Consider the following 25,323-nt stretch of genomic DNA (forward strand, 5'->3'; position numbering starts at 1 on the left):
AGAGTTAAATAAAACATGGGTACAGGTTTTTAAAAAGTTGATATTGGAAATGGAATTATAAGTAAAAAAAAAAAACCTAGAAAAAAATCAGTATGGACCAGACACAGATTTGTCCATTTTTTCTGAGAATTCTAGTATTTCACGAAAAACATTGCTATTTAAGCCATTGCACACCTTACTTATGTGATTTACCCCCAACAGTTAGCAGAACTTGCCATATCAACCTATAAATTCTATAGTGCTGTAGAACAAAAACGTGGTGTAGCATTCCATGTTTATTTCTAAGAAAAGCATCTGGGTTATTCATTACTGAATATATGGTACAAGTACTTCTGCCCATATTATGTTTTTTTTTAATTGATTTTAGAAGTTTGTAATTATTAGAGGGCAGTATAAATTTTTTTTTTGAAGAAACCTAAATACAACTGTACCCCACTTTTTAGGGATCCTTTCCTTTCTCTTCCAAGAGCAGATTGTCTTAAAGCATGCTTCACAAGCAAATTGCAGGTATCCTGTGTGCAACTGGTTGCAAAAAATAATTGAACCTTGTGCCTAGTTCTGCTCCACCACTGACCTGCTAAGGTGTGTACATAAGAGTATGCAGATCTTTCAGGGTGATGTGAGGTGGAATCTCCCACTGAAAAAAAGGGGAAAACAAACCAATTTCATCTGTTGGTTCCGGTTGCGGTTGCTGTTGTTGGTATTCCTTTTGGCTGAAGTCTGAAAGTCGAGGATCACATGGCTGTAGGTCCTCTGGCTTCAGACCAATGATGTATGTATATATAGCCTTGATTTAACTGGTCACTTAGTTACCATTTGAAATTATAACACTCCCTCCCCCCAAAAGGTACTTATGACCAGTTTCTGGCATTCCAACAGCCGCACCCTCAGGGCCACAAAACTGCATTTCAAGGTGCTTGGCAGTCAGGCCACATTTATGGCCATTTTCAGTGTTCTACAGTCACATGAAAGGATTTACATTTTTGTAAATCAAAATAACCAAAATCCAGTGTTTACTTCCGATTTCTGATAAAAGCCAGCCATAGTGAATAATGTATTTGATTAATGACAATGATATTAACTTCACCATAACAAAAGTAGAATTGGGTCGATCATGTGATGACTCACTTTATGACTGTGACAATGTATGACCATATTGCCAGGCCTAATTATGATTCTAAGTCAAGATAGTATATAAGGTACATTAAAAAAAAAGTATTTTCCGTTAGAAACAGCTGCTTAGAATTCTGTAGTCTTAAAAAGTTAATGCAATAGAGTTCTAGGGGCAGATAGCATGACCAACTGAAGCGGCTCAATGAGGCAAGTGTTATATACCAATGGAAAATTGAGGGATATCTCTAATGGTTTAAAAGTCCTTTTGTATTTCTGCTTAAATTAAGGTTATTGGAAGGCCAAGGTAAATATGCAGATCTCTATTAAAGAACTCAACATCTTTGCTAAGCATACAAACAAGTTGCAAGCATAATTCCTCGATCTCCCAAAATTCCTTTTTATTCCCTCATTAACATAAATACTGGTTTAAACTCGTTTAAATTTATTTTTCTCTCTCTGATATCACTTACATAGTTATAAAGCATTTTTATACAGAATGTATGGGATCCATTTTGCCACTGGGACATAAAAGATCACAAGAAAATCCAGACGATTCAGAGGCTTTCCATCTTGCACTGGACCGCTTAGACACGGTTCAAATATGTCCAAGTGCGGTTGTAGTTGTAATCTAGAAGTTGCTCAACAGGTCCTGAAAAAGAACCAATTTGTTTGAGATACTGTAAAGAAACCTCTGGCATTACTTAGTAAGCTTGAAAAGAAGAGTTAGAAAGACGGTTTACTGGTTTTCTATGAACCATTGTCAGATCAGATGTAACAATAGTTCTTTGTTCAACGTTTCCAAGTTGCCTAAACCCTCTGAATATAAATTGGATTCAATAATACAGCAAAGTTCTGGGAAATCATCAGTGGTTCTAAGTCACCTACCTGTTCAGGCAGGTTTCAAGAGAAAGCTTTCTTGGGCTGACAGGTAAACCTTGAAAGGGACAACTACAAGCAGATAATTCATGTTCATAGGACAAATTTGATCTCAGAAATAATATTTTCACAAACATTCTTAGAGTCCAATTTCATTATGGCTGTCTTAGAATGGGACTGTAAGAAGGGTGACATACAAATCTGGGATTATAATGAATTCAGTTTTTTTCATAAATAACCAGGAATATGATCTGGCATGGTTAATCTGAAGCATTTTAAACAAAATAGACAACGGTGTCAGCCCTGAAGCCAAACAGATTGTTTCCTCCTTCCTTAGCAATCGCAACTCAAAGTCTAACAACTTACCAACTCCTGCAACAACTGGACATCTGTCATACACATATTTACTGCAGACATCCTGAACCATTTTGGTATTAATTTCCTAGAAAACAAAAAATTAAATATACTTCCAGAAGAAAATTAGACAATTTGCCAATTATATACACTGACTACCAATCAAAATTGTACATCATTAGCGAAACTCAAATTGACATTGCTCTCATCTACTTGTGTTCTAAGAATACAATATTTCATTTCAAAAATACAGAACACCTTCATAGATTACTTCCTTCAGTGATTATCTGAATCAGAAACCAGCACCCCACAAATTAAAATTCGTTGAACTTTATGACAAACATCTCAAGGATTTTTGCATGTCGCAAGGTAGGCTACAGAGTTGCAGAAAACTGACATATATCTACACTTGATTTTGTAGTACTGAGTAGAATGTGATGTCCTAGCATTTATCAGACAGTGATGCAAATGACCACTATATCAACAGAAAGGACTATAATCTGGCAATGTAAGATTAGTGAAATTAAGCTTCCACTTTCATCAAACAACAATAATACTGACAGAAATTCTGGCATCCAATTCTGCCAAAGGTATCCGACGACCATAGCTCAGCAGCTGGGTTGCAATACTCTCACACATTGGAGTAGTACCTGAAAAATAAAAGTGAACTGTCAATAGAGTCATTAACTATCTTTTCAAGATGTGAAGCAGAATCTATAATACACAAACCATTTTATATATTGCTAATGAATAATATTCAACAATCCTGTAGTTAGGTACTTCATATAGGACGTTATTAGTGTGCAAGCTTTGAAGTTCTTCATCATCAACGATATTACCAAAAAAGCAAAAGATGAGGAAGGGCTGATGTTTGGGCCAAATGTTTGAATCAACTACCTGCCTTCCAAAGCTAGTCTCAAAACAGAAACTGCGGGCTGAATATTTTTTAGTGGTTGATATCATTTGTATCAGGCTATATCTAGCATGGAGGTATAAAGATAGTGGTTGCTTCCAACTCTAAAAGTGCACGGTCTCTTGTTCATGGCAAAAGGCAGAGAGAAATAACAATGAAACCAATTTTCAAAGTAACTTTGTGCTACCATATCAAATGCAGAAAGAAATTGTGTTGCTAGGTAGAATAAAAGTTAACGAAGTCAAATTGGTCTCAGACTTTAAAACTATTTATTCAACCTGTAGCAAATACTAGGTGTAATCTGGCACCAATGATACCTGACAGTAACATATTATTATATTTACATTTTCGATTTGGAGATTTAATTTCATGGCTGAAATAGTTAAGTTTAGACTTCCTTGCTTTTTCCTAATTTTTGTAACAATTTGCTTGATAAATATTTAATCCAAAAGTTTGTGTGTACACTTACATTTTCATGAATTCTAATATTATTCTGTGTGATAATAATTGATCTTTATGAAGATATTACCTAACTACAGAGTTATATATTGATACAGGAATGATTTCTTGTTGTGTCCTGTTCTGTAAATGATTTTAAGATAGCTAAGAACTTTCGTTTCTGGAAGTTTTATTTAATTTTGTGTAACTGAAGACGGTTTGTATTGGGTGATCTCCATTTTGGAATTAACTGATGAATTGTTCTAAATAGATTTGCAATAGCATAGACATCTGCAAAAATAGACAATCTAGTTTATTTTATTTTCACATATTACTAATTCACCATATTTAGATTGCATTTATTCAATTAAAAGCACTTTGCATGACAGTGATTGGGTTGCTTTTGAGAGGAACTGTTATATTATTCATTCTGAAATTTCAACCAGGTACAAACTCATGGCATCTTATGTGTGGCATTAATTCCCAACTTTAAGTGCGACCAGGTTCAGACCAGATACCCCACCTGAAATAATGAACTGATCTGCTGCATCCAATGAGAAGTTGACTGACACTTCTTTTTTCTTAAGTTTATAACATTTGCAATGGTTTGTATCACATGTTATTTCACCACAAATTACATCATTTCTGGAAATGAGTTTAGATGTAGTGAGACACATTTAGACGCAAATGAGTTTAGATGTAGTAAATGAGACACGTTTGCATTGTTTGTGTAGTCACATTGTTATACACACGTTATAGATTGCCACAATAACATGCTTATATATTTTGGAACACTTGGGAGTAGAGTTGTCCCTTTCTCCAAATAGTGTGCAAAAAGAGGATTCACTGTGTGTGCATCTATATTTATATACAAGCATAGATTATCTTCAGAAACAGTATTTCATAGAAGGGTGTGTGTCTTCGAAAACAATGGCTTTGGTAACGTTTATGCATCATCTAAAAAATGAAGTATGCTTCTGAATGTGCATTTCCCATTTTTTGATAAATTTCCTGATTGCTTGGAACTAATAAGATAATATTCTTTACAGTGGATGGTAGACTACAAATTTTCCAGGGAGACTGACAGGTGCCTTTTATAGATCAAAAGGAACAGGAACTACACAACTCAAAGAAAATAAAAGACTTGTGCGGTCTGGGCTTGCAAACTATCTTCATGTTCCATCTGCAGAATGATCAATTTAAATATTAGAATGTGCTGGGTGGCACAGAAGGCACACTAGCAAACATTTTAAATAGAGAGGAACTGAGGAAAAAAATGTTACTTTCATTACACTTTTCACAAGAAAGAAAAACCTGCTCAGGAGGTATTAAAAATTGAAACTGCGCTCTAAGGAGACATACCATCTAGTTGGGCCACCAAGCTCCTTCGGAGAACTTTTTTGCCTCTCTCCAAGTCATGTTCAGGCAAATCAGTGCACATGCGCATCCTGTACAAGCAGCAGAATTGAAGATAGTAATCAAACGTGACACATCTTTAAATGACAATTCCCTTCCGTTTTAGAAAACTTGTGCTTGTTGATAGCAAGAAACCAGGCTGGCTATTCTACATAAAAGCTGAAGGAAGAAGATCACCACAATACAAATGTATAGACAAATGAAACAGAAAGAATAGTATACACTTGAGCTAATATTTAAATGAAAACTCTATTGAGGCACAATAAATACAATTAGATTCTAATATAGAAGCTGCAGTACACTATCTCACATTAGAAACTCACAGAACAGGTTTTGAGATTATTTTGCTTCTACTTCATTTCCCATTTTCAAATATTTTTTCCTTTAATCCTTGGAGAGCTATATCCTGAAGAACATTTGCAACCCCATATAGCACTATTTTCTTGGGCACTAAAAGCACTAAAAATAACATAATAGAAACAAAACCATCCTTACCATTCATATCTTCCCCAATCAGTTGAGTGTAAAATTTTGAAACGATCAGTGACAAAATAGAAACCAAAAAGTCCTGTATCAGAGTAGCAAATGTTGAAGGGCTGGAAACTTTGACAGAGGTCGTTCTCAGCAAAATCAGCAGCCATTTTGCTATACAGATTCTATAAAGAGATAGTTATAATTTACCATGCAAACATAACTCATTACCAACAAAGCATTCATTCACAAATCTTGAAATAGCCCTTATTATGTTATATCAGTACATTAATCACCTAAGCCAGACAAGTAACAAAGCTTAACAAAGTCATTAGAGATTCTGATAGTATCTTAAATTTGACATGAAAAAAACCTTGCCACAGAATTCAGGTACCATAATGCAAAACAGCATCTGACCAACAAAATTGAATTCCAGGAAAAAATAAACAGTGCAAAAAGGCACTTTACTTAAACCAGAATATTAGCTGTGCTGTTCATCTGTAACATTAGGGAAATTAAGTCAGCAGTACACAACCAAGTGTTTTGGACCAGAATGGCTTGCAGGAGTTCGAACAAGGAATTCCCCATGTTGGCAAAGATTTCTGAAAATTCCAGGTACAGTCAAGAAATGAATTATTATACAAGTCAACTCAAGAGTTCTCACTCAAGGCCCAAATTATCAGGTACTTCGGACACATTACGTAGACCTAGCTTTCCGGAAAAAGCTCTAATGCAGGGAAAGGTGGTAAATAAGAGAAGAAGAGGATGACCCACAGCAAGATGGATGGATTTAGTTGCAATGGAGATGAGTGCACTACAGGATACTTGAAGGACCAGATTAGGGACAGATTGCCATGGATAAAATCTACGTGGTTGCTAAGTGTCAACATGGATGTAATAATCAATCAAAACGAACATGCCAATCACAGTGCCTTACCTTACTTCCACCAAAGGTAAGGTCGTAGCGTCCTATGATTGAATTAGCTAACTGAAGGACAAGATTGTCTGGACTACCCCAGCCAGGCCCCTCCACAGCGAAAGCAACGTGAGCCAAAGGTAAGTCGTCATCTCTGACTGAGACCTAAAAGGGTATGAGGCAAGAAAAGAGAATAAAAAGCCCAGTCATATCTTTTTGCAAAAAGATAAAATTTCCCCTTTTATCTATTCAACCAAACCAAAACAGAGAATTCATGTTTTATTTTTAAAATATTTTCATCCCACTTTTTAAAAATTAGTGAATCCTGTATTCAGAACTCGAGAGTGGCTGTGATAAACATGAACATTCAGCCTTCTTATAACTGTGATAGGCAAGAAAAGTAGGCAAGGAGTTTAAGTGAAGAAGTGAACATAAAGAAAGGGCCAATATTAATATCCTAACCGGCTTCAACACTAAATGTATTTCAGATGTAAGATAAGTAGCTACTTCGCTTGGAAGTGCTGAGTTGCTAAAAAATAGTTATACTGTGAGAGGAGAATATTCAAGACCAGATACACATTTATTTAATGATTTAAATGGCTACTCATCTCACAACAGTGATTCTGAGCTGTGTGCAATAATTAAAGTAACAGCTACAATCAGTAAACAATGATGCACAAGAGAAAGCAATATACTTCAATGACAAAAACCTATATCAGCAGCAGAACTTGCTTACCTTTCTGGCCAAAAGACCTTTTGGGGGGGGGGGGGAGGAGACAGCATAAGGACCGCCAGAATTGCCAGAGGGAAGCTAATAACATTTATTATGATGTATGCCATAGTACTATGGGCCCAACTGTAGAGGGGTCCAACAAGATGGCACTGTGGTAAGATCCCCAGCATACCCTGATGGATCTTGTGGACCGAGCAAAAACAATGGAAGAACTGGTCCCACCAAGAGCCTGGCCTATGCCATGTAGAGCTTTACAGATCAGACTTCCCCAAACTTTCCAGCTTTGCAGACCAGAGTGATAGGCATCACCATGAATTAATACTCCGAAGCCTACTTTCCTTGCTTTCTGGGCAGTCCCATATAGAGGGTATTGCATTAACCAAAATGGGAGATGACTAAAGCAATGGTCGCCTTGGGCAAGGATCACAGTAGTGACTGTTACAAGCTCATCAAGCAAGACCTGTCAATCCAGGCAGAGTTAAGGATAGAAAATAACCAGAGCAGGAAATCATTAAAATCCACAGCAAATCAGTCTTGTCAGTGTTGAGCCAAAGCCTTTCTCCCCATTCAGACCCCCACGGCCTCCAGGCACTGGGACAGCAGCTCCGTGGCATTGCTTGGTCAGCCCAGTGTGGAGATGTACAGCTGGGCATCATCAGCATACTCCTATTCAAGAAGCCACTTTAATAAAAAAATGATCTAAGTAGAATTTATATTGCATTATTTCCATGCACATTTTATTTTATGATAATGCTAGGCCAGGAAGACTCTTACCTGACTCCCGCTGTAACGACTTCGGGGCAAAACAGGAATGGTATCAGCTTTGTAATTAAAAGGAACATTGCCAAAATGCTGCTGGGCAAGATCCACCAGTTCTTTATGACTAACATCTATTAAAAAGCAAGGCAACATGAATATTGTTTCTTCCAACGGGGGCTGCTAAACAGCTGCAAAACTATTATCCAAATTGATATAAAATTGAAACATCCCCACTTATGACTTTTTTGAACATACCCAGTAAACTCTCTCCAGATGACAGCCCTCTGAGGCAGGCCAGATAAGGAAACAGACTCTACAAGTTAGACCGTGGCTGTAGGCAGTAGTAGCAGAATCTTAAAACCCCGTATTTTCCCTCCCCTCCCTCCCCAGCAAATTACAGTCCATGGAGACTGAGCTTCTTTCGCATTCTTTCTGTTTCTTGGGCTTAACAAGTTTTCTATAATTATTTCTGCATAGTTTCTCAAGGTCAACTCTGTGGCTCTTTATATTGGACCCTTGGTTCTATTAGAAATGGTGGGAAATATTTGTAGCTTGCGTGGTAGATGGTGGTGGTGATTTTTTCTTCTCCAAGTTTGTTTGGAAACTAAACAATAAGCTTGGGGAACAAACCACCACTAACCCCTTGGTACCACTGTCTATTCCTAGTGATAGGATTTTTCCCCCTGCCTTCCTATAATTTCAATCCATTATTTGGGGTTCCTCAGTAGAGTATTCTGGGGCATTTTGGTTCATGCACAGAATGAAGATATTCTGGATAGAAATTATTGGGGGGGGGGCAGCGTGGAGAAAGGGGAGAACAGTAAAAAAGCCAGTGGTAGAGGAAGAGGCCGCTGCTCCCCTTACCACAGCCTATCCCCCAGAGATGGCCATCCCCAACTTTTCCAGTGCTTTGCTTCTACCATAACAGAAATGAGAATATTTCCCTTAGTTTAACTTTTAAGGGGTTGATCTGACTCGATGCGCTTCACTATCCTAAACATGTTGGTCTTTGCTTGTATCATAGTCATGATTAGACTCCTGTAACATTATTTTATATAAAAGATGAAATTAAAACAAGACCAGCTTACACTAACCTCCGGCAGCTACTAGGGTCATGCGAGGTGCTTTGACATGAGCTCCCATGTATTCTGCTATATCTGCACGGGTCAATTTCCTAGAAGAAATAAAATAGTTTTTAAAAATTTACTATTTGTAAAAAGTATGGAACGTGGCATCGGTGAGCTTAGAAACATACTGTCTTTTCATTTTTTAAAAAACATGTGTTATTTAATATTATCTAGAGCTGGGCTCCTTATTGAAATCAAAAGGGTAAAAAAAAATCCTCTTGAAGGTGTCCAAGAGTGGTTTTCAAACCAACTGTCTTCTTTGGATTGCGCTGCATCTGGTGCAGAGCAGCCATGAAAACACTGAAAAGGACACAGTAACTCCATGTGCCATCTTGCTCTTCTGTCCAAGGTAGCAGTTGGAACGGGAGTTGATTTTATGATTTGGGAAAGGTTTCAACTTTGTATTATGTTTCTTCTAATGTTGGATTTACTCATGTTTTGTCTTTTTAAAATCTATGCTAGCTCCTTGCCCTGATAGGATTTTTCTCCTTAAACATGTCTAGAAACGTTTTACATAAGCTATCAAGTGTCTCTTTTGTTTTATACCAACTTCAGTATGCAGTATGAGAACAATACTGAACTGATTTCAGAAATACACCCCAGAATTATTTAAAACTAAATTGGAACGTCTTCCTCACGTGTCCTCTCGGAATTTGATGCATACATATGTTGACCACCCAACACCAGAAATTTCCACAGATCTACATGAAATCTGAGTAATTGATTTAAAAAGTAATCATGCCTGGAGGAGACCAGAGTCCTGCAAAGCTTTTATCTCATGTTGCAGAAGGAACTGAGACGGAGGAGAAAAGATGGAGGTTATGAGTCTGCAATGAGCAAGGAACTGCAATTGTGTGACTGTATACCTGTGTGTGTGTGTGATGGGAAAATGAAAAGTATATAATACAAGGCTAGAAGTGTGAGAGGATTTTATGCTAGTGAGTGTGGATTGGGAAAGAGTGCCAAAAGCAACAAGTGTCTTTAGCTGCAGATTTTAAGAGCAGCTTCTGAGTGCTTAAGGCAAAGTTTGAGAACCCCTGCTTTAAAGGATTATAGTAATAATAATTTAGCTCAAGCTCTAGTTTATAACAACAAAAACTTATTTTACTCCTGTATATGACACACAAAAAACCATTCAAGAACTCCCAGTGACTTACTTCCTTTCTTAAAAAAAGAAAACCTGCTGAAAGAAGCCAAACATCAGCTTACTAAGGGCCATAGCTTCTGTTTACATCTGTACATGTGTGCATATAAGTTATTTACAGGCAATATTTCATAATTATGCCTTAGCCATATGGGTATTAGCATAAGCTCAAAAACATTGGATTTAAATCAAGACACTTTCTTCTATCATATAAGTGATGCTTGACCAGGGTCTGCAGTATTGTCTGGGGCACTACACATCCTTTCCATGACTGGTTTTCTTTGTTACCTTCTGGGAGGAAGCTTCACAGAACCCAAAGCAGAACAATTAGATTGTGTGTGTGTGTGTGTGTGTGTGTGTATCACATATGTATGTGCATGTATATGTGACCATGAAACACCAAGGGAGATCTTCTACTAATCTTTTTCAATCACAAACATCTCCTGAAAGTTTAATAAAAATATTTATTTTTTAAAAATAAATATTTTGAATTCTGTTCTAGAATTAAAAAAAAAATCCAACTGTCAACTTTTATTTTTATTTTCAATCTACTTCCCCACCCCCACCAGTCATAGTTTATGTAGACATTTTTTTTCTGAATACATAGAACACACACACACATTTACATTAACTGCTAAAAGATAGTTCCTTGGAGGCCCCAAAAATAGCAGTAAGCAAGTAGAATTGTGTATTTCAGACCTGTATCACAATGATTGCACCAGGTATAGCTGATTTGATACTGCTAGAGCTGCGAAGGCAAAACTTTCAGGCTTGGCAGGCCAAAAATTTGGAATATGCCTAACTTGACTCTTGTCCTAGTGCCACCGCTGCCACTCAAAAAGGCCACCTCATGCTATTCCCCAAGGGGTACAAGCCTTGGAAATTGATGAAATTGCCCCATGGCCCACAGCTTCGCAGAAAATTGCATGAGAACAGAACATTATTTTGAGAACTACTGTTTTCAAGTTGTTGGTAAACGTTGGCTGGTCATCGAAAATGTAGTGGTGTATCACCTTTGCCATGTGTATCATAGGTTCATCATCACTGGTACAGACTCTTTTAACTATTAACTCCAACATTCAGTTTCCCTAATGTATATTGTAGCAATTAAGATAAATGGCTGTTATTTTTCTGTGCAAAGGTATTGGATCATTGTTGTTTAGATATATGCAACTTAAAGAAGACTTGTATTTATCTCACCCTTTATTTCAGTTAACTAACTAAAATTTGTGTGCCTGAACCATGTCACTTCTGTTCAACTCACTTGATATTTGCTGTTGTCCCTTCAGTTGTCTGGGCCAAAGGTGTGCCTTGATAAGCTGAAGCATGAAGATAATCAAAGAGGACAGCAGGCAGATAAGAATCGGATTCTTTCATCTCCTGAAGGATGACATTCCGCTCCTTCTCAACCTGGGACTCTTCCAAGCTGCAGTTCTGTGTTATATCAGCCAGAATCTCAATTGCTAAAAAAGATGTGCTATTTGAATCATCAAGTCAAGTTAAATTAAAAAGTTACCACGATATTCCGGGATGAGAAAAAACAACAACCCTAAATTAGAGAGCATTTATGGCATTGCAAACCACAGCCAATGTCAATTTTGTATCTCCTGCCCATAAATGAATTCCTCTCCTAGCCTCCTGTCTACTTCTTCTGCAACTCTTTCACTTTTAACTTCAACCACCCATCTTCTTTGCTTCAGATGCCAATTGCTGTGAAAGTATACATTATTATTACTAGAATAACAATAATAGTGGAAGAGAATAATAGTATCGCTACTATTATTCAGTAGAAGCAAACATGATACAAAGCAATTTTGTCAAACTCAGACAATTGTATTACCTTTTGGCAAATCTTTGGGTAGAATTTTCATGTAGAAGGCTGTCTTTTCACGAGAGTAGTAGCTGTCAAGATGTGCACCAATGCTTTCCACTTCCTTTTCAAATTGGGCGTAAGGGTATTTACTTGTGCCCTAATAAAACATCAATAATCAATGCTGTTTTTAGTGCTTGCAGCAATTTTAGTATTTATGAAGTTCATATTATCGCAAGGATTTTCCTTCTATAAGGCCTATGGCCATATCAACTAAGTTAGAATACAAGCTCTGGTTTAAATGAAGACTATCTTGAGGTGGCATATGGAGAGAAGGTCTTACATTCATCCTAATAGACCAATTCAAAGAATCAAAATTCTGGTTTTCAGCTGATAAGAAGTCCCAGCAAGCTAATGAGCTTCCTCACTGAGAAAATAGGGAGAGGAATATGAGTTTGGCAGGAAGTTCAAGAAGATATCCCTAACAAGTATTACCCCCACGTGGCATAGCTTGATTGAGCAGAAAAGAAGAAGAAATGAAAACTTTTCTAAACGCGTTGACTGTATTCTTAAGAAACAGAAGTGAAGGAACATGATTCTGCAGTCCTGAATCTGCTATGGCATGTTTGTGTTTTTGTACAGATGAAATCAGAAAGGCCAAAGCTCAAAATGAACTGTACTTGGTAAAGGATGCTAGAACTATATTTCATATATCGCTTTCAAATCAGTTGTTGACTCCTGGGGACTACCTGGACTAAGGATTACAGTATTTCTATTTTCTTTCAATTCTTGCATATGATGAATCCTACTGTGTTTCCCCAAAAATATGACTGGGTCTTATTTTCTTTTGACCCCTGAAAAAACAACTAGGGCTTCATTTTGGGTGGGTCTATTGACTTACCTCATTGCAGCAGCACCAACAACCCTGCCCAGCAGGAGCCCGCTGCCGGCCCACTTCTTCTACAGCCGCTTGCCGTCGCTCGCATGCGTCACCCCCAACCTTTGAACGTTTTGCCATCAGAGTGTTCCGGAAAACTGCGGCCAAGGAAAGAGGTCCAGATTGATGCGCACATCATCCCCTGGCCTCCATTTTGCTGTAAGAGGCCTTCTGGAAATGTAGAGAGGTTTCCAGAAGGCTCTGACGGTGATACAGAGGCCAGGGGGCAATGCATGCGTCAATCCAGACCTTGTTTCTTGTCTGCAGAGGGCTTTCTGGAAGATTCTGATGGCAAAATGGAGGCTGGGGATGATGCGTGCAAGCAGCAGCAAGTGGCCGCAGAAGAAGTGGGCCTGTAAGACGAGGCAGGTGTCGGGCTGTGCGAGACTTGGTAAGTTAGGGCAGCTCCATCCCCCCCAACTTAAAACTCCTGCACCCCAGGCGGAATGTTAATTAGGGGTAATTTTAGAGGTAAGGCTTAATTTTAGCGCATGCATTCAAAAATATGGTAGGGTTTCTTTTCAGGGTGGGTCATATTTTCAGGAAAACACGGTATTGGATAAAATCATTTATATGTATTTTTGTTTGCTGAAAATGATACAAGAATTTTAGTTCCTTTTATTTCTTCAAAAAACTGTAAGATGAACAAATAATATATCTATATAGTAGCATTTGTTCTTTAATCATTTTCATTTAAATATAATTCAACTTGTAAAAGAGACATACATTTAAATTTCAGAGTATCACGGCATACAAGTGCATTGATGATGTTACCTAGTTGGTAACAAAATGTTTACAAGAGAACTACAGCTCCAGACAACACCAAGATTCCACACAGAGAAATTTCTTAGGAATAAAAATGCCCTAAATAAATTTAAATCAGACTGGCAAGTAACATAATAACGAATAAAAGTCTGTTTCTGAAATATGGAAATTCTTTTCAAGTTTTTCTGGATTCAGAGCAGTAGGTAGCACACATGTAGGAAGCAGTACAACTCAATCATATTGCAGCTCACCTTGAATGCCAGGTGTTCCATAAAGTTCCCAACTCCATTATTCTTCTCAGTTTCATAACGACTTCCTAACTTAATCCATACTCCAACCTGATTAAACAAAGAATTGATTAAATATATTAAGTATCAGGGCAGCTTTGTAGGAAGTATTCTGATATTGTATTTCATGTATTTTAATTTTTTTACCATTGCAATTATTTTTATTTTGTTTGTTCCCCAGAGTCACTTGAGATGGGCAAGTATACAAATTGAACAAATTATAATAGACCATTGAAAGAAAGAGCTTCAATTGCAGATAGAATAATTACCCTTAAATCCCTATCTTTCTATCTAACTTGCACTTTCCTTAATTTGGCTAGAAACATAGAAATTGCTTGTGTCAGTACCAAGACAGTGTTTTTTCAGTCAATGAATCAAAATCTAAGCAGAGGTTAAAAGTAACACCAGGATTTGTCTAAAAACAAAAGGGAGGACAATCCTATGCTGAGGTGCACACAGTTTCAGTAAGCTCCCAAAATGTGCTTGCAATAGACTGAACTTCCTCTTGACCCAGTCCATGTGGAAAATTTCCCTTCCATGTCAAGAGTATGGGAATTCATTGGGAAGGTTTCAGATCCAAAGTTCCATCTCTGAATATTGCTGAATTATTATCTCAAAGCTACCCCAGCTAACATGGCCAATGCATTCAACAAATCCTATCAAATCCCAATCATGGAACAAATCTAATAAAGTTCTGAACCTGAATTCCTTTTAATACTTTTGGATCTTGTATGATTAACATACTTAAAAAAAATATTTTACACTAATTGTAGCTGCCCTATATTATAAGCACACTTTTTTGATATTGCAGTTTGAGTTCCAGGCCATTGTAATAAGGTATCCACCCTAAAGCAAGTTAAATATTTTTTATTTCCCAGTGTATATACAAGTTATGATTATAGTAACTATACTATAGTCCAAATGTGCAATAGCCATATCTCAAAAAGAATAAATAATTAAAAATACTGCATTGCTAAAAATGCTACTCATCATCCAGGTGATAGAGATAGATAGACACACACAGAGAGAGAGAGAGAGAGAGAGAGAGAGGGGAGGGAGAGAGAGATGGAGATGTATATATGTGTGTGCGTGTATGTGTATTAGTTTGGCAAAATATAAAATACAGAGATGCAAAGAAAAATTGAAAATAAAGAAAGAAGAGGGGAAGAGGAAACAGTGTAGGATAAAGTGGGGGAAGAAAAGCATCAACCTTGATTCTTTTTGGTGCAGTAAAATAATTTTTTACTTTTACATAATAATGTATACAAGCCATTTCTATAACAATAACCTATCTAATTCACAAAACCCAAAATAAGAGTTTCATTTTTTTCAAGTTCTTTATTCATTAAGCCAAAAAGAAAAGGCCCTGGTTTTATCTTTATATTCACTTTGAGAATCTTCTGTATTTATATGTGAATCCTACCCCGTATTTCTTTGCTTTATCGCATGTCAGCATAAATGGTAAAAGGTTCCTTTGTTACATTCACATTTCCAACATTTATTTTAAGTTTCTTTATAGATTATTGACGATTTGTTTGGCTTTAGAATACACTGTTTAAATGTTATTTAAATCATGTTATTAATGTAAATTTTAAACCTGTCCACATGGAAAAACATATTTTCTCATTGTTCAAGCATTACATTATATTCAAAATTCTTTGCCCGCTGAATCATACAATGCTTCACATACTTATTCTCAAGTTCAATTTCAATAGAAATTTATTAAGCTTAATAATAATATGTTCATAATTACCATACAGCAGAATTTCCAATAAAGTTGGAAATTTTGATATTTTACACTGAAAGAATTCCTTCCACAAAGTAAGCAATTCTACCAAAGACGACCTGTACTAGTAGAAATTGCAACAAAGTAACCTAAAGCATACTACAAATTCACAACATGAAATTGCAAGTCTAGCTAACTGCTCTATCTGAAAATTAATTCTAGAATACGCTCATTGGTTAGAGATTAAGAAAGTAAAAGCAGGATTTGTAGCCATCTGCAGGATAACGACCAAGCTCAAAGAACTCCAAGAATCTGACATAGTGACCATATTTCAAAAATCTGTTTGCTATCTTGGCTTTTCTACTGTGGAATCTCTGACTTCTCTGGAATAAAAAGTATAGATTATATTTCTCTGAATAGCTTGGAAGCAATAAAAAATTCACTTGGGAGTCTGCTATTCATTAAGTTTGTTTTAGGACTTTCAGTTTTTAGGGAAAGTTACTTTCTATTGGAATATGTACATGTAATCAGACTAGCCACTCTATACATCTGATGAAGTGAGCTGCAACTTAAGAAAACTTGTAGGTTTTATTAGATTCCTTCCATTAAAAATATCAAGCCTGAGTTGAGTTTATACTCAACTGAAAAAAACAGGGATTCCAACATTTTTCAGAAAATCAAATTAAAACTTACTGTACATGTAGGGTGGTTTGACTTTTCTGATGCTATTTGTAAGCCATTGTCTAAAGTATTAACTTCTGTCTCGGGAAGATTGGATAGCACATTAGCGTAAGTTGCAGTACTTCCTCTTTTCACCAAGCCCTGCAAGGATATCTAAAAAATGATTATTAATTAATACAATATAAAAACAAACAAAACATATGCATTAAAATTGTAGAATACCTATAACAAATTATAACTTATTCTGGACTATATATTTCAACTACAGTAACTTATGGCACAAATCAAGAGAGTAAGAAAAGGCTTTTAAAACAAATTCAGGCACCAAAGTCTAAGGAAAAGGAATACATTAACTAAATATTAATAGCGCACAAATAAATGAGACCAGAAACTGTCCAATAAACTGCAATTATACTAAAAAGTCATAATTATTTAGATTAATTTTGGGAAGAACATTAATGAATATTAAAACACAATCTTATATTTCTCTCTGATGAACGTGAGACAACTGAAAAATAATTTTAATACGTATCATCCCGAAGCAAACCAAAATGAAATTCACTTTACAATGCAGAATTTCCATTCAAATTGGGATATAAATCTTGCTAGGGAATCTTAGAACTATTCACTTTAATACAAGAATATTTACTAAAAGTAATGCTTTCAAAACAAAGATCTATATTTCCCAATTGACACAAAAATAAAATATGAACAATAACCAATAAAAACAAATTTTCACATGTCAGATTTTTGACATAATTGCTCTGATACTTTCTAAATAAAATAATCATAAAGCAACTAAGCCTAGGTCTCTAATGTACGCTGAAATGTTAACAAAGCCTAAATGACCAAGGTTGGGTTCATATGATGTGCTAAAACCATGCTCATTCATTCATTTCAATGACTAAAGCCACCTTGGGTGGATTCAAAACCAAACATGTAAATTATACCTTCCAGTATGTTGTATGTTCGTACAGTACAAATAGTGCTAAGATTCCCTAACAAGATATATATCCCAATTTTCAAATCAGCAACATTTCTATATATTCCTTAATAGCTCCTTGACAGAAGTTGCAACTTTTTCCAGACACAACTGTCTGACAAGTAAAAGCTGAATTAAAAGGGGCAGAGATTTTATTATCATCCATTACTTCTGCTATTGCTGACTGCAGGCTGCCAGCAGTTTGGCGGTTTGAATTTCACCTGCTCAAGGTTGATTCAGCCTTCCATCTTTCTGAGGTAGATAAAATGAGGACCCCGATTGTTGGGGGCCATATGCTGACTCTGTAAATCACTTAGAGAGGCTTGTAAAGCACTGTGAAATGATATATAAATCTAAGGGCTATTGCAAAATTTCTACTTACTGTATCTGTTCAAACAGGTCTTTGGTCAGAAATATGTGGCAATTTGAGCACCAAAGAATGGAGGCCTTTGAATTATGGTCCTGGAAAAGACTCCTGTGAGTCCCTTGGACTGCAAGGCGATCAAACTGGTCAGTCCTAGAAGAGATCAACCCTGATTGCTCTTTAGAAGGCCAGATCTTGAAGATGAAACTCAAATACTTTGACCACCTAATGAGAAGGAAGGACTCACTGGAGAAGAGCCTAATTCTGGGAAGGACTGAGGGCAATCAAAGAAGGGGACAGAGAATGAGGTGGCTGGATGGAGTCATTGGAGCAGTAGGCATGAGCTTAAATGGACTCCGGAGGATGGTAGAGGACAGGAAGGCCTGGAGGAATGTTGTCCATGGGGTTGTGATGGGTCGGAGAAGAATTCGCAACTAACAAAAAGAAAGCAAAAAGAAGCTGCTCTGAAAAGTTAAGGAATCAGTTCTCAACAAATGCACCAGCAAACATGTGGAAAACTCTTAAAAACATCACTGGGTTCAGCAAACCTCCTTCCCAGACAGAAGGAAATCAACAACTAGCAGATGACCTGAATGTGTTTTACTGCAGGTTTGAAAGGAAACTACAGCCACCTATCTCCACAACCCACATCTCAAACACACCAACAACAGCCAAGCCTCCTACAACTGACCCCAATCCATTGGGTTCACAACCTCTGGTGATCACAGAAAAAGAAGTGCAAGATCTATTATACAGACAAAAGCCAGGAAAAGCATCAGGGCCAGACAAGATGACTCCTTCTTGCTTAAAAGTCTCTGCTGACCAATTGGCCCCCATCTTCACCCGAATCTTCAATAGAACACTAGAGATGTGCTATGTTCCTTCCTGCTTCAAACGCTCTACTATCATCCCAGTGCCAAAGAAGCCCTCCATCAAGAAACCGAATGACTACAGACCAGTTGCTCTAACATCTGTAGTTATGAAAATCTTTGAAAGACTTGTGCTGTCTCACCTGAAAACCATCACAGATCCACTATTAGATCCCATGCAGTTTGCATACTGAGAAAATAGATCGACAGATGATGCTGTTAATATGGCTCTGCATTACATCCTACAATACCTTGAATCTCCCAATACCTACGCAAGGGTCCTCTTTGTAGACTTCAGTTCAGCATTCAATACCATCATTCCAGACAATCTTCTAAGTAAATTAAACCAACTAGCAGTACCTGAACACACTTGTAAGTGGATCATAAGCTTCCTAACAGACAGGAAGCAGCAGGTGAAGCTAGGCAGAATCACATCGGATACTTGTACAATCAGCACAGCCCCCTCCCCAAGGCTGTATGCTTTCTCCACTTCTCCTCTCCCTATATACCAATGACTGCATCTCAAACGATCCATCTATTAAAATACTGAAGTTTGCTGATGACACAACAGTGATTGGTCTCATTCAAGACAACAACGAATCCGCATACAGACAGGAGGTTATACAACTTGCCTTGTGGTGTAACTGGAACAATATGGAACTGAACACACTCAAAACCGTAGAAATGGTGGTAGACTTTAGGAGAAACCCTCCCTTACTACCACCTCTTACAATACTAGACAACATCATATCAACAGTAGAGACCTTCACATTTCTAGGTTCTACTATATCACATGACCTAAAATGGACACCTAACTTCAAAAATGTAATCAAAAAAGCACAACAAAGAATGTTCTTTCTGCGCCAACTCAGGAAGCTCAAACTGCCCAAGGAACTGCTGATCCAGGTCTACAGAGGAATGATTGAGTTTGTCATCTGCACCTCTATAACTGTCTGGTTTGGTTCTGCAACCTAACAGGACACAGATTTCAGAGAGTAATTAGGACTGCAGAAAAAAACATTACTACCAACCTGCCTTCAATCGAGGACCTGTATACTGCACGAGTCAAAAAGAGGGCTGTGAAAATATTTACAGACTCCTCACATCCTGGACATAAACTGTTTCAACTCCTTCCCTCAAAATGACGCTATAGAGCATTGCACACCAGAACAACTAGAAACAAGAACAGTTTTTTCCCGAAAGCCATCACTCTGCTAAACAAATAATTCCCTCAACCCTGTTCAACTATTACAAAGTTTGCACTACTATTACTGTTAAATCTTGTCATCACTCCTTATCACCCATCCCATCCCACTTGTGATTGTATGGCTGTAACTTTGTCGTACTTACGTTTTATATTGACTGTTTCCCAGTATGATTTATTGCTTATTGTACCCTATGACTATCATTAAGTGTCGTACCTTAAGATTCTCGACTCCTGACGAATGTATCTTTTCTTTTATGTATACTAAGAGTATTTACCCTGACAAATTCCTGTGTCCAATCACACTTGGCCAATAAATCTATTCTATTCTATTCTATTCTATTCTATTCTATTCTATTCTAATTCTTATTCTATTCTCTATTCTATTCTATTCTAGCATGTGGCAATTAGACCTGTAGTCAGCAGCAGAACAAAATAACGTGGCATAGAGAAACATTAGCATTAGGATACTCAGAGACAAGAAGTCCCCTGGCTGTTTCCTGCTATGTCCAATTCACCCACTTGAGTTTTTATTTTCATATTCTTGAAATTTTAAAATACCAGCAGAAACTTAAACTGTCCCATACTGAACAGACAACAGAAACTTCCTTGCAAGTTAGAAACTTTCATAGAAAGTTGTTGCGATGCAATTGCTTTCTTCTTGTCCTTCTTGCATCCCACCAACAGCCTGCTAGATTTTCGCAGCCCGGATTTAGTATTACTATCCCACGCTAGAGAATATAAATGAACAATAACGGTGAAGAGCTGGTGTGTGGGCTGAGGGGCCGAAAACAGCACCCTTGCAACATTTCGAAACAAGGTTTTGGGCCACGCTCTCCGGGCCCTGCCACGACCCTTCAGCTGTCAAAACAAGCCGCCCAACGTGCTGGCGAGGGAAGGCGGGATGCTTCATCCTTAGACGGGGCTCGGTCGGGGGACGGAGGGGAGAGGAGGCTCAGCAGCTCGGCGCCTGTCCAGTGGCTCTCACTCACCGCGATCTGCTCGGTGCACGAAAAGCTAAAACGTGCAAGGAAAGGCTCGTCCCAAAAGCACCTTTGGGACAACCATGACCTGGATGGCTGAGAATCTCCCTAGACACGTTAATCAGAGGCTCACTGCATTACCGCCCAGAGGGTTAAAGGCGGAGCAGGGACGAGGTTCCAAGGGCGTAAACATCTGCCGGTATTTTATTTATTTTACTTTCCCCCGAGAACGCCCCTTATTCGGACTGGACCGAGGAAGCGTTTCCACCAACCGCCCTCTCCTTCCCGTGACCTTCGCGGATGGTGAAGGAGGCGACGCAGAGCCTTGGCGGACTCCGCCGTCATCCCCGACCGGTTTGCTTTCCCCCTAGGCACTCCCACTCGCCCCTTTGCCAGGGATCCAACCGGGCACCGACTCACCGGTGCGCAGGAGCCCCGAAGGAGAGCCCGGCTAGCCACAGACCCCAGAGCCCGGTACACAGAGCCGGCCGCCATCTTGCCCTGACAGGAAGGCCGCCAACTGCGCCTGCGTAGAGTTCCAGGGAGGCGCATGCGCGAGTTCCAAAGGGGGCGGTCCCTAGGAAGAGGTAGGACTTGTGTTGGCCTAAGAATTGCGTGGGTGGCTTACCGCTTTGTGCTCCAAAGGCGATCCTCGATCCGGCTTTCTCTCTCTCTTTTCCTGGCTACGCTATCTTTCGAATACTTGCAACTCTACCAGGGCACTGCCAAGATCATCCCCCTCTTAGAATTAAAAAAAAAAATAGGGTAGAAGCGCAAAACTTTGAATGGCCATAATTCTATCGTGCTGTAGGTCCTCCTGACCGTGGTGATCCAATGAGATCTACTGAGATCGTTGACATTTTGAATGAGAAAAGCAAAGTGGATTCAATGTTAAACCAGAACGATTGATAAAATCCCCCTCAGAAAACCCCCAAGGTCCGCAAAGACATGATTGCTCACTCTTGCTAGCCCAAACTATATTTTCAATTATTTTTTTTAATTCTTTAAAAAAAACTATTCTTCCATGTTACAGATAAAAAAATATGCATATATTTTAAAAATTGGGGGTTATTTTATCTGGGCTGTACTAATACTTCACATGATCTTGATAGTATTTCTCTATTGATGCAACCTAAGAATGCATTTTGTTTTTTGCAGCACGCGGCTGGCTCATACGTAATTAGTTGTCCACTAGGCCTCCTGGATTCTTATCACAGTTACATACTATTGTTAAACCAGATAACACCTATATCTTTGCATTTGGTTTTTCTTGCCTAAATGTAAAACCTTATTTTTCTTGCCACTGAATATTTTCAAAATATTTTCACATAGAAGTTTCTTCACAGTCCTCATCCTTCATCACAAATTACTAGTCAGGCAAATAATGTTTTGTTATCCAGAGTCTTGTGAAAAACAGTGACATTATAGTTATAAGCCTCTCAGAGTCTCTTCAAGGCGAGATGGGCAGAAAACAAATTTAATAAAATATAAATAAGGAGAAACAACAGTCATGGTTTGGAATGCATGAGGAATCTAAGAGGCATTTTTCTAGAGTCCTAGAATCCTATTCATTATCAATATTTTAGAATATAACAATCTGAGAGTAGAATCTCTTACAGATATGCAGAATTAAATCAGCATATATATATCTTAGAGTTCAGGAATCTTATTTTTTCTGGAATCAGTGTGATTATAGTTGATATGCATGAATTCCATTTGCACAACACATGGCAGCAGCATTCTCAGGTGTGAAAAGCTATAGTCCTTATTTAGCGGCCACAATTGAGACCAGCAACTTGGTTCTTGAGCGAAGCAAATCCTAAATGAAATGGTGTCTGTACTGATCTTACTTCAGCTTTCCTTTGCTTTACAGACCTATGAAGATTGTAAATGAAAAGATTGGTCGTCAAATTATGTTTTTCATCACTGTCGTAACTATACAGTCGCTACACAAAGTAGTCAATAAATGAGGAGTACCTATACTGACTTCTGGGATAGTGAAGAGTTTACTGTGAGCAATAGACAAGTGATGTTATACTGGCATATAATTACTGGCCCAATTGAAGCTTCTAGGTAGTTTTCAAGGCTATACTATGGTATCCGTTACAGCAGTCAAGGTGTGTGATGACTAAGTGATTGTCTAAAATTCACCTTATCTAGAAAAGTGCTATACATTTTATATATAATCTGATAATCAGAATTTTTTTCTCCTTTGTAGATCTTTATTGGTAGGCATGTATTTACAGATAAACAAGCTGGCTGCCAAAATGAAAACAGCTCCTTATCAACCACAGGCCGTGTAACAAAACCAAAGCTATACAGGGGAATAAACCCAGTAGTCTTTGCAGTTGCCCACTCGTTCTCCATATCTATCATGACAATGCTGTGACAAGACCTAATAATGGAATTCATTGCATTAGAGTTTCATGTTTCAAGTTTCATGCTGCTAATATGAGATAGATAGCAGATAGTTACTAATACTAACGAAGTTACAAATAAAGGAGAATATTTGTAGCTTTTATGAGAGGTCCTTGGTGCTCTCTGAGCTTGCTTGTTTTCTTTCATTACCCAAACTAGGTAACATCAGCTAGTGTATCAGTGTAGCACTGATGATGGGTAATAGTTTGGGTAATGAAACATCTGTAAGAAAACAAGCAAGTTAAGAAAGCACCAAGGATCCCTCAGCAATAATGTAACCAATCAGTTCTACACATACACACACAAAAAATGGGCTAATTCTGGCATCTGAAATGACAATTTTCAAAAACATTTGGAGAAGCCTGCACCTTCAGAACCATCAGTTACTGAGTTGCACATGTACTCATCATCACATCAGATGAGTAACTATGTTTCTGCAGGGCTCCTGCTCACAGAATGATAGAAGACATGAGTAGGAAGATGAGGCATTTCTTCTTGCAAGCCACAGCCTTTCAGAAAAGTGTAGATTTCTGGGCTTCCGGTTTGAGTTTCTTCGGTGACAGACTGAAATCTGCGATTGTGCACAGTTTCGATCTGTGCTCACCGCTGGAGTGCCCTGAGCTGGCTGGTTTCAGGGCTAAGCCACCCCGTAGAGTGGTGAAGAGGGGGGAGATTGCCAGCCGGGTCGAGGAGAGTTGCATCTCTCCTCCCCAGCTGGCAATTACTCCCTTTCCCGAAGGCGGTTGCACCGGTGGTCAGAAATGACCACCTCAAAGAATTCGACTGGAAAAGAATGTGCAGATAGAAGATAAGAAGAGAAAGTTTTGGCTGACCAGGTCGAACTGAAAAAGCAACAATATAAGGTACCCTGGAATTTGAATTATAAAGAACAACATTGTTCCCAAAGAAGATTTTGAAGCGGCAAATGAGAGAGGGAAGGGAAAGGATTTGGGTTTTTTTCTTCCCTATATTGACAACTAAGAGATTTAAGCAAGAAACTGGCAAAAATCCACTTTGACATTACACAGGTATTTAAGCTGAAAATAAAATGTCAAAGGGTTAATAAAGATTTCTGATTATCAAAAACCTTTAAAAGAAGGAAAAAAACAAAAGGGTGGGATCTGGAAAAATGGAGGAGACCACCTGGAAGTGAAAGGGATTAGCAGTGAAACTTTAACAAGATTCCTAAAAGATACATTTTAACTGAAACTTTGTAACAAGATAAGAGAACCCCAGGAAGAGAAAGTGGAAAAAAGAAGCAAGAAAAAACAGCTTTGGATGATTTGGATTACTTGGTGATTTTTGAATATTTGGCTATCAGATCTAAAGGATTAAAATTAATCGGGTGGTTGTTTAAATGTTTTTAAAATGGTATCATTCTTGGAAGAATTGAGAATGGAACTTAAAGAAACAGAAAGAAGATGCACAAGAAAGAAGAGGTTCTTTTGGCTTCGTATTTCAATTTTTAGAAATTGAGATCCTGAACTATGAGAAACAACAAGAAATGCCTGTAGAACAAGAAGAGTGGGACAAAGAAGAAGCCATTTTCAATGACCAAGTATTTCTATGTGGGGAAAAGAAAGGAAAGGGGGAAAGAGAGTGAAAAATGTAAGATCTGAAAAAACAACCCCCAAAAGGAATAGTTTGAAAAGTAATTACAACATTAGGAAGAAACAGAAGAGAGGATTACAGAAGAGAGAATCAGAATTAGAGAGAGAAGGGGTCAAAAAGGGAAGGGAGAAGAAGAGTGGGAAGAGGGAAAGGAAAAGAAATTATAAAGGACAGAAACAGGACATAGAGAAACAGAGAAAACATACAAGGATTAAGGGTATAAGCCTATTTAGAAGACACAGAGATAATGGGTGAAAACTTAATTGAAAGGGGGATTCTGCAAGGGTACATAAGATGGTATTGTTATATTAGAAATAGAAATGAACTTTGAAAATATGAAACAAGTGTGATTAAAATGATAGATAAAATACTCATTGTAATGTAATGGAATGTTTAATAAATAAATGAAATAGAATGAGAGAATGA

The 25,323-nt window shown here is 37.8% G+C and overlaps 1 protein-coding gene across 1 annotated transcript; it reads right to left on the reverse strand.

Annotated features, from left to right (window-relative positions):
- Nucleotides 1-1,538: 1,538 nt before the first annotated feature.
- On the reverse strand, nt 1,539-21,386 carry UQCRC1 (ubiquinol-cytochrome c reductase core protein 1). The gene is made up of 13 exons (XM_026723465.2): nt 21,289-21,386; nt 16,479-16,619; nt 14,024-14,110; nt 12,101-12,230; nt 11,525-11,723; nt 9,084-9,163; nt 8,005-8,120; nt 6,519-6,662; nt 5,606-5,766; nt 5,057-5,142; nt 2,905-2,993; nt 2,356-2,431; nt 1,539-1,762 (listed from the first exon to the last, which is right to left on the reverse strand). Exons 1-13 carry the CDS (start codon nt 21,361-21,363, stop codon nt 1,698-1,700), a joined length of 1,449 nt encoding a protein of 482 aa, XP_026579250.1. The 5' UTR covers nt 21,364-21,386; the 3' UTR covers nt 1,539-1,697.
- Nucleotides 21,387-25,323: the final 3,937 nt, after the last annotated feature.

This window comes from Pseudonaja textilis, chromosome 2 (assembly GCF_049901715.1).
Source record: "Pseudonaja textilis isolate UNSWEBS1 chromosome 2, rPseTex1.2, whole genome shotgun sequence".
NCBI classification, from domain to species: domain Eukaryota; kingdom Metazoa; phylum Chordata; class Lepidosauria; order Squamata; family Elapidae; genus Pseudonaja; species Pseudonaja textilis.

Bases quoted from the DNA above. Each gene is read 5' to 3' on its own strand.
- UQCRC1 (XM_026723465.2), bottom strand. From the start codon at position 21,363: ATGGCGGCCGGCTCTGTGTACCGGGCTCTGGGGTCTGTGGCTAGCCGG. The intron at 8,121-9,083 runs GTTAGTGTAAGC...GCTTTTTAATAG, and splicing joins GACCCTAGTAGCTGCCGGAG to ATGTTAGTCATAAAGAACTG. The intron at 2,994-5,056 runs GTATGTCTCCTT...TTTATTTTTCAG, and splicing joins CTTGGTGGCCCAACTAGATG to GTACTACTCCAATGTGTGAG.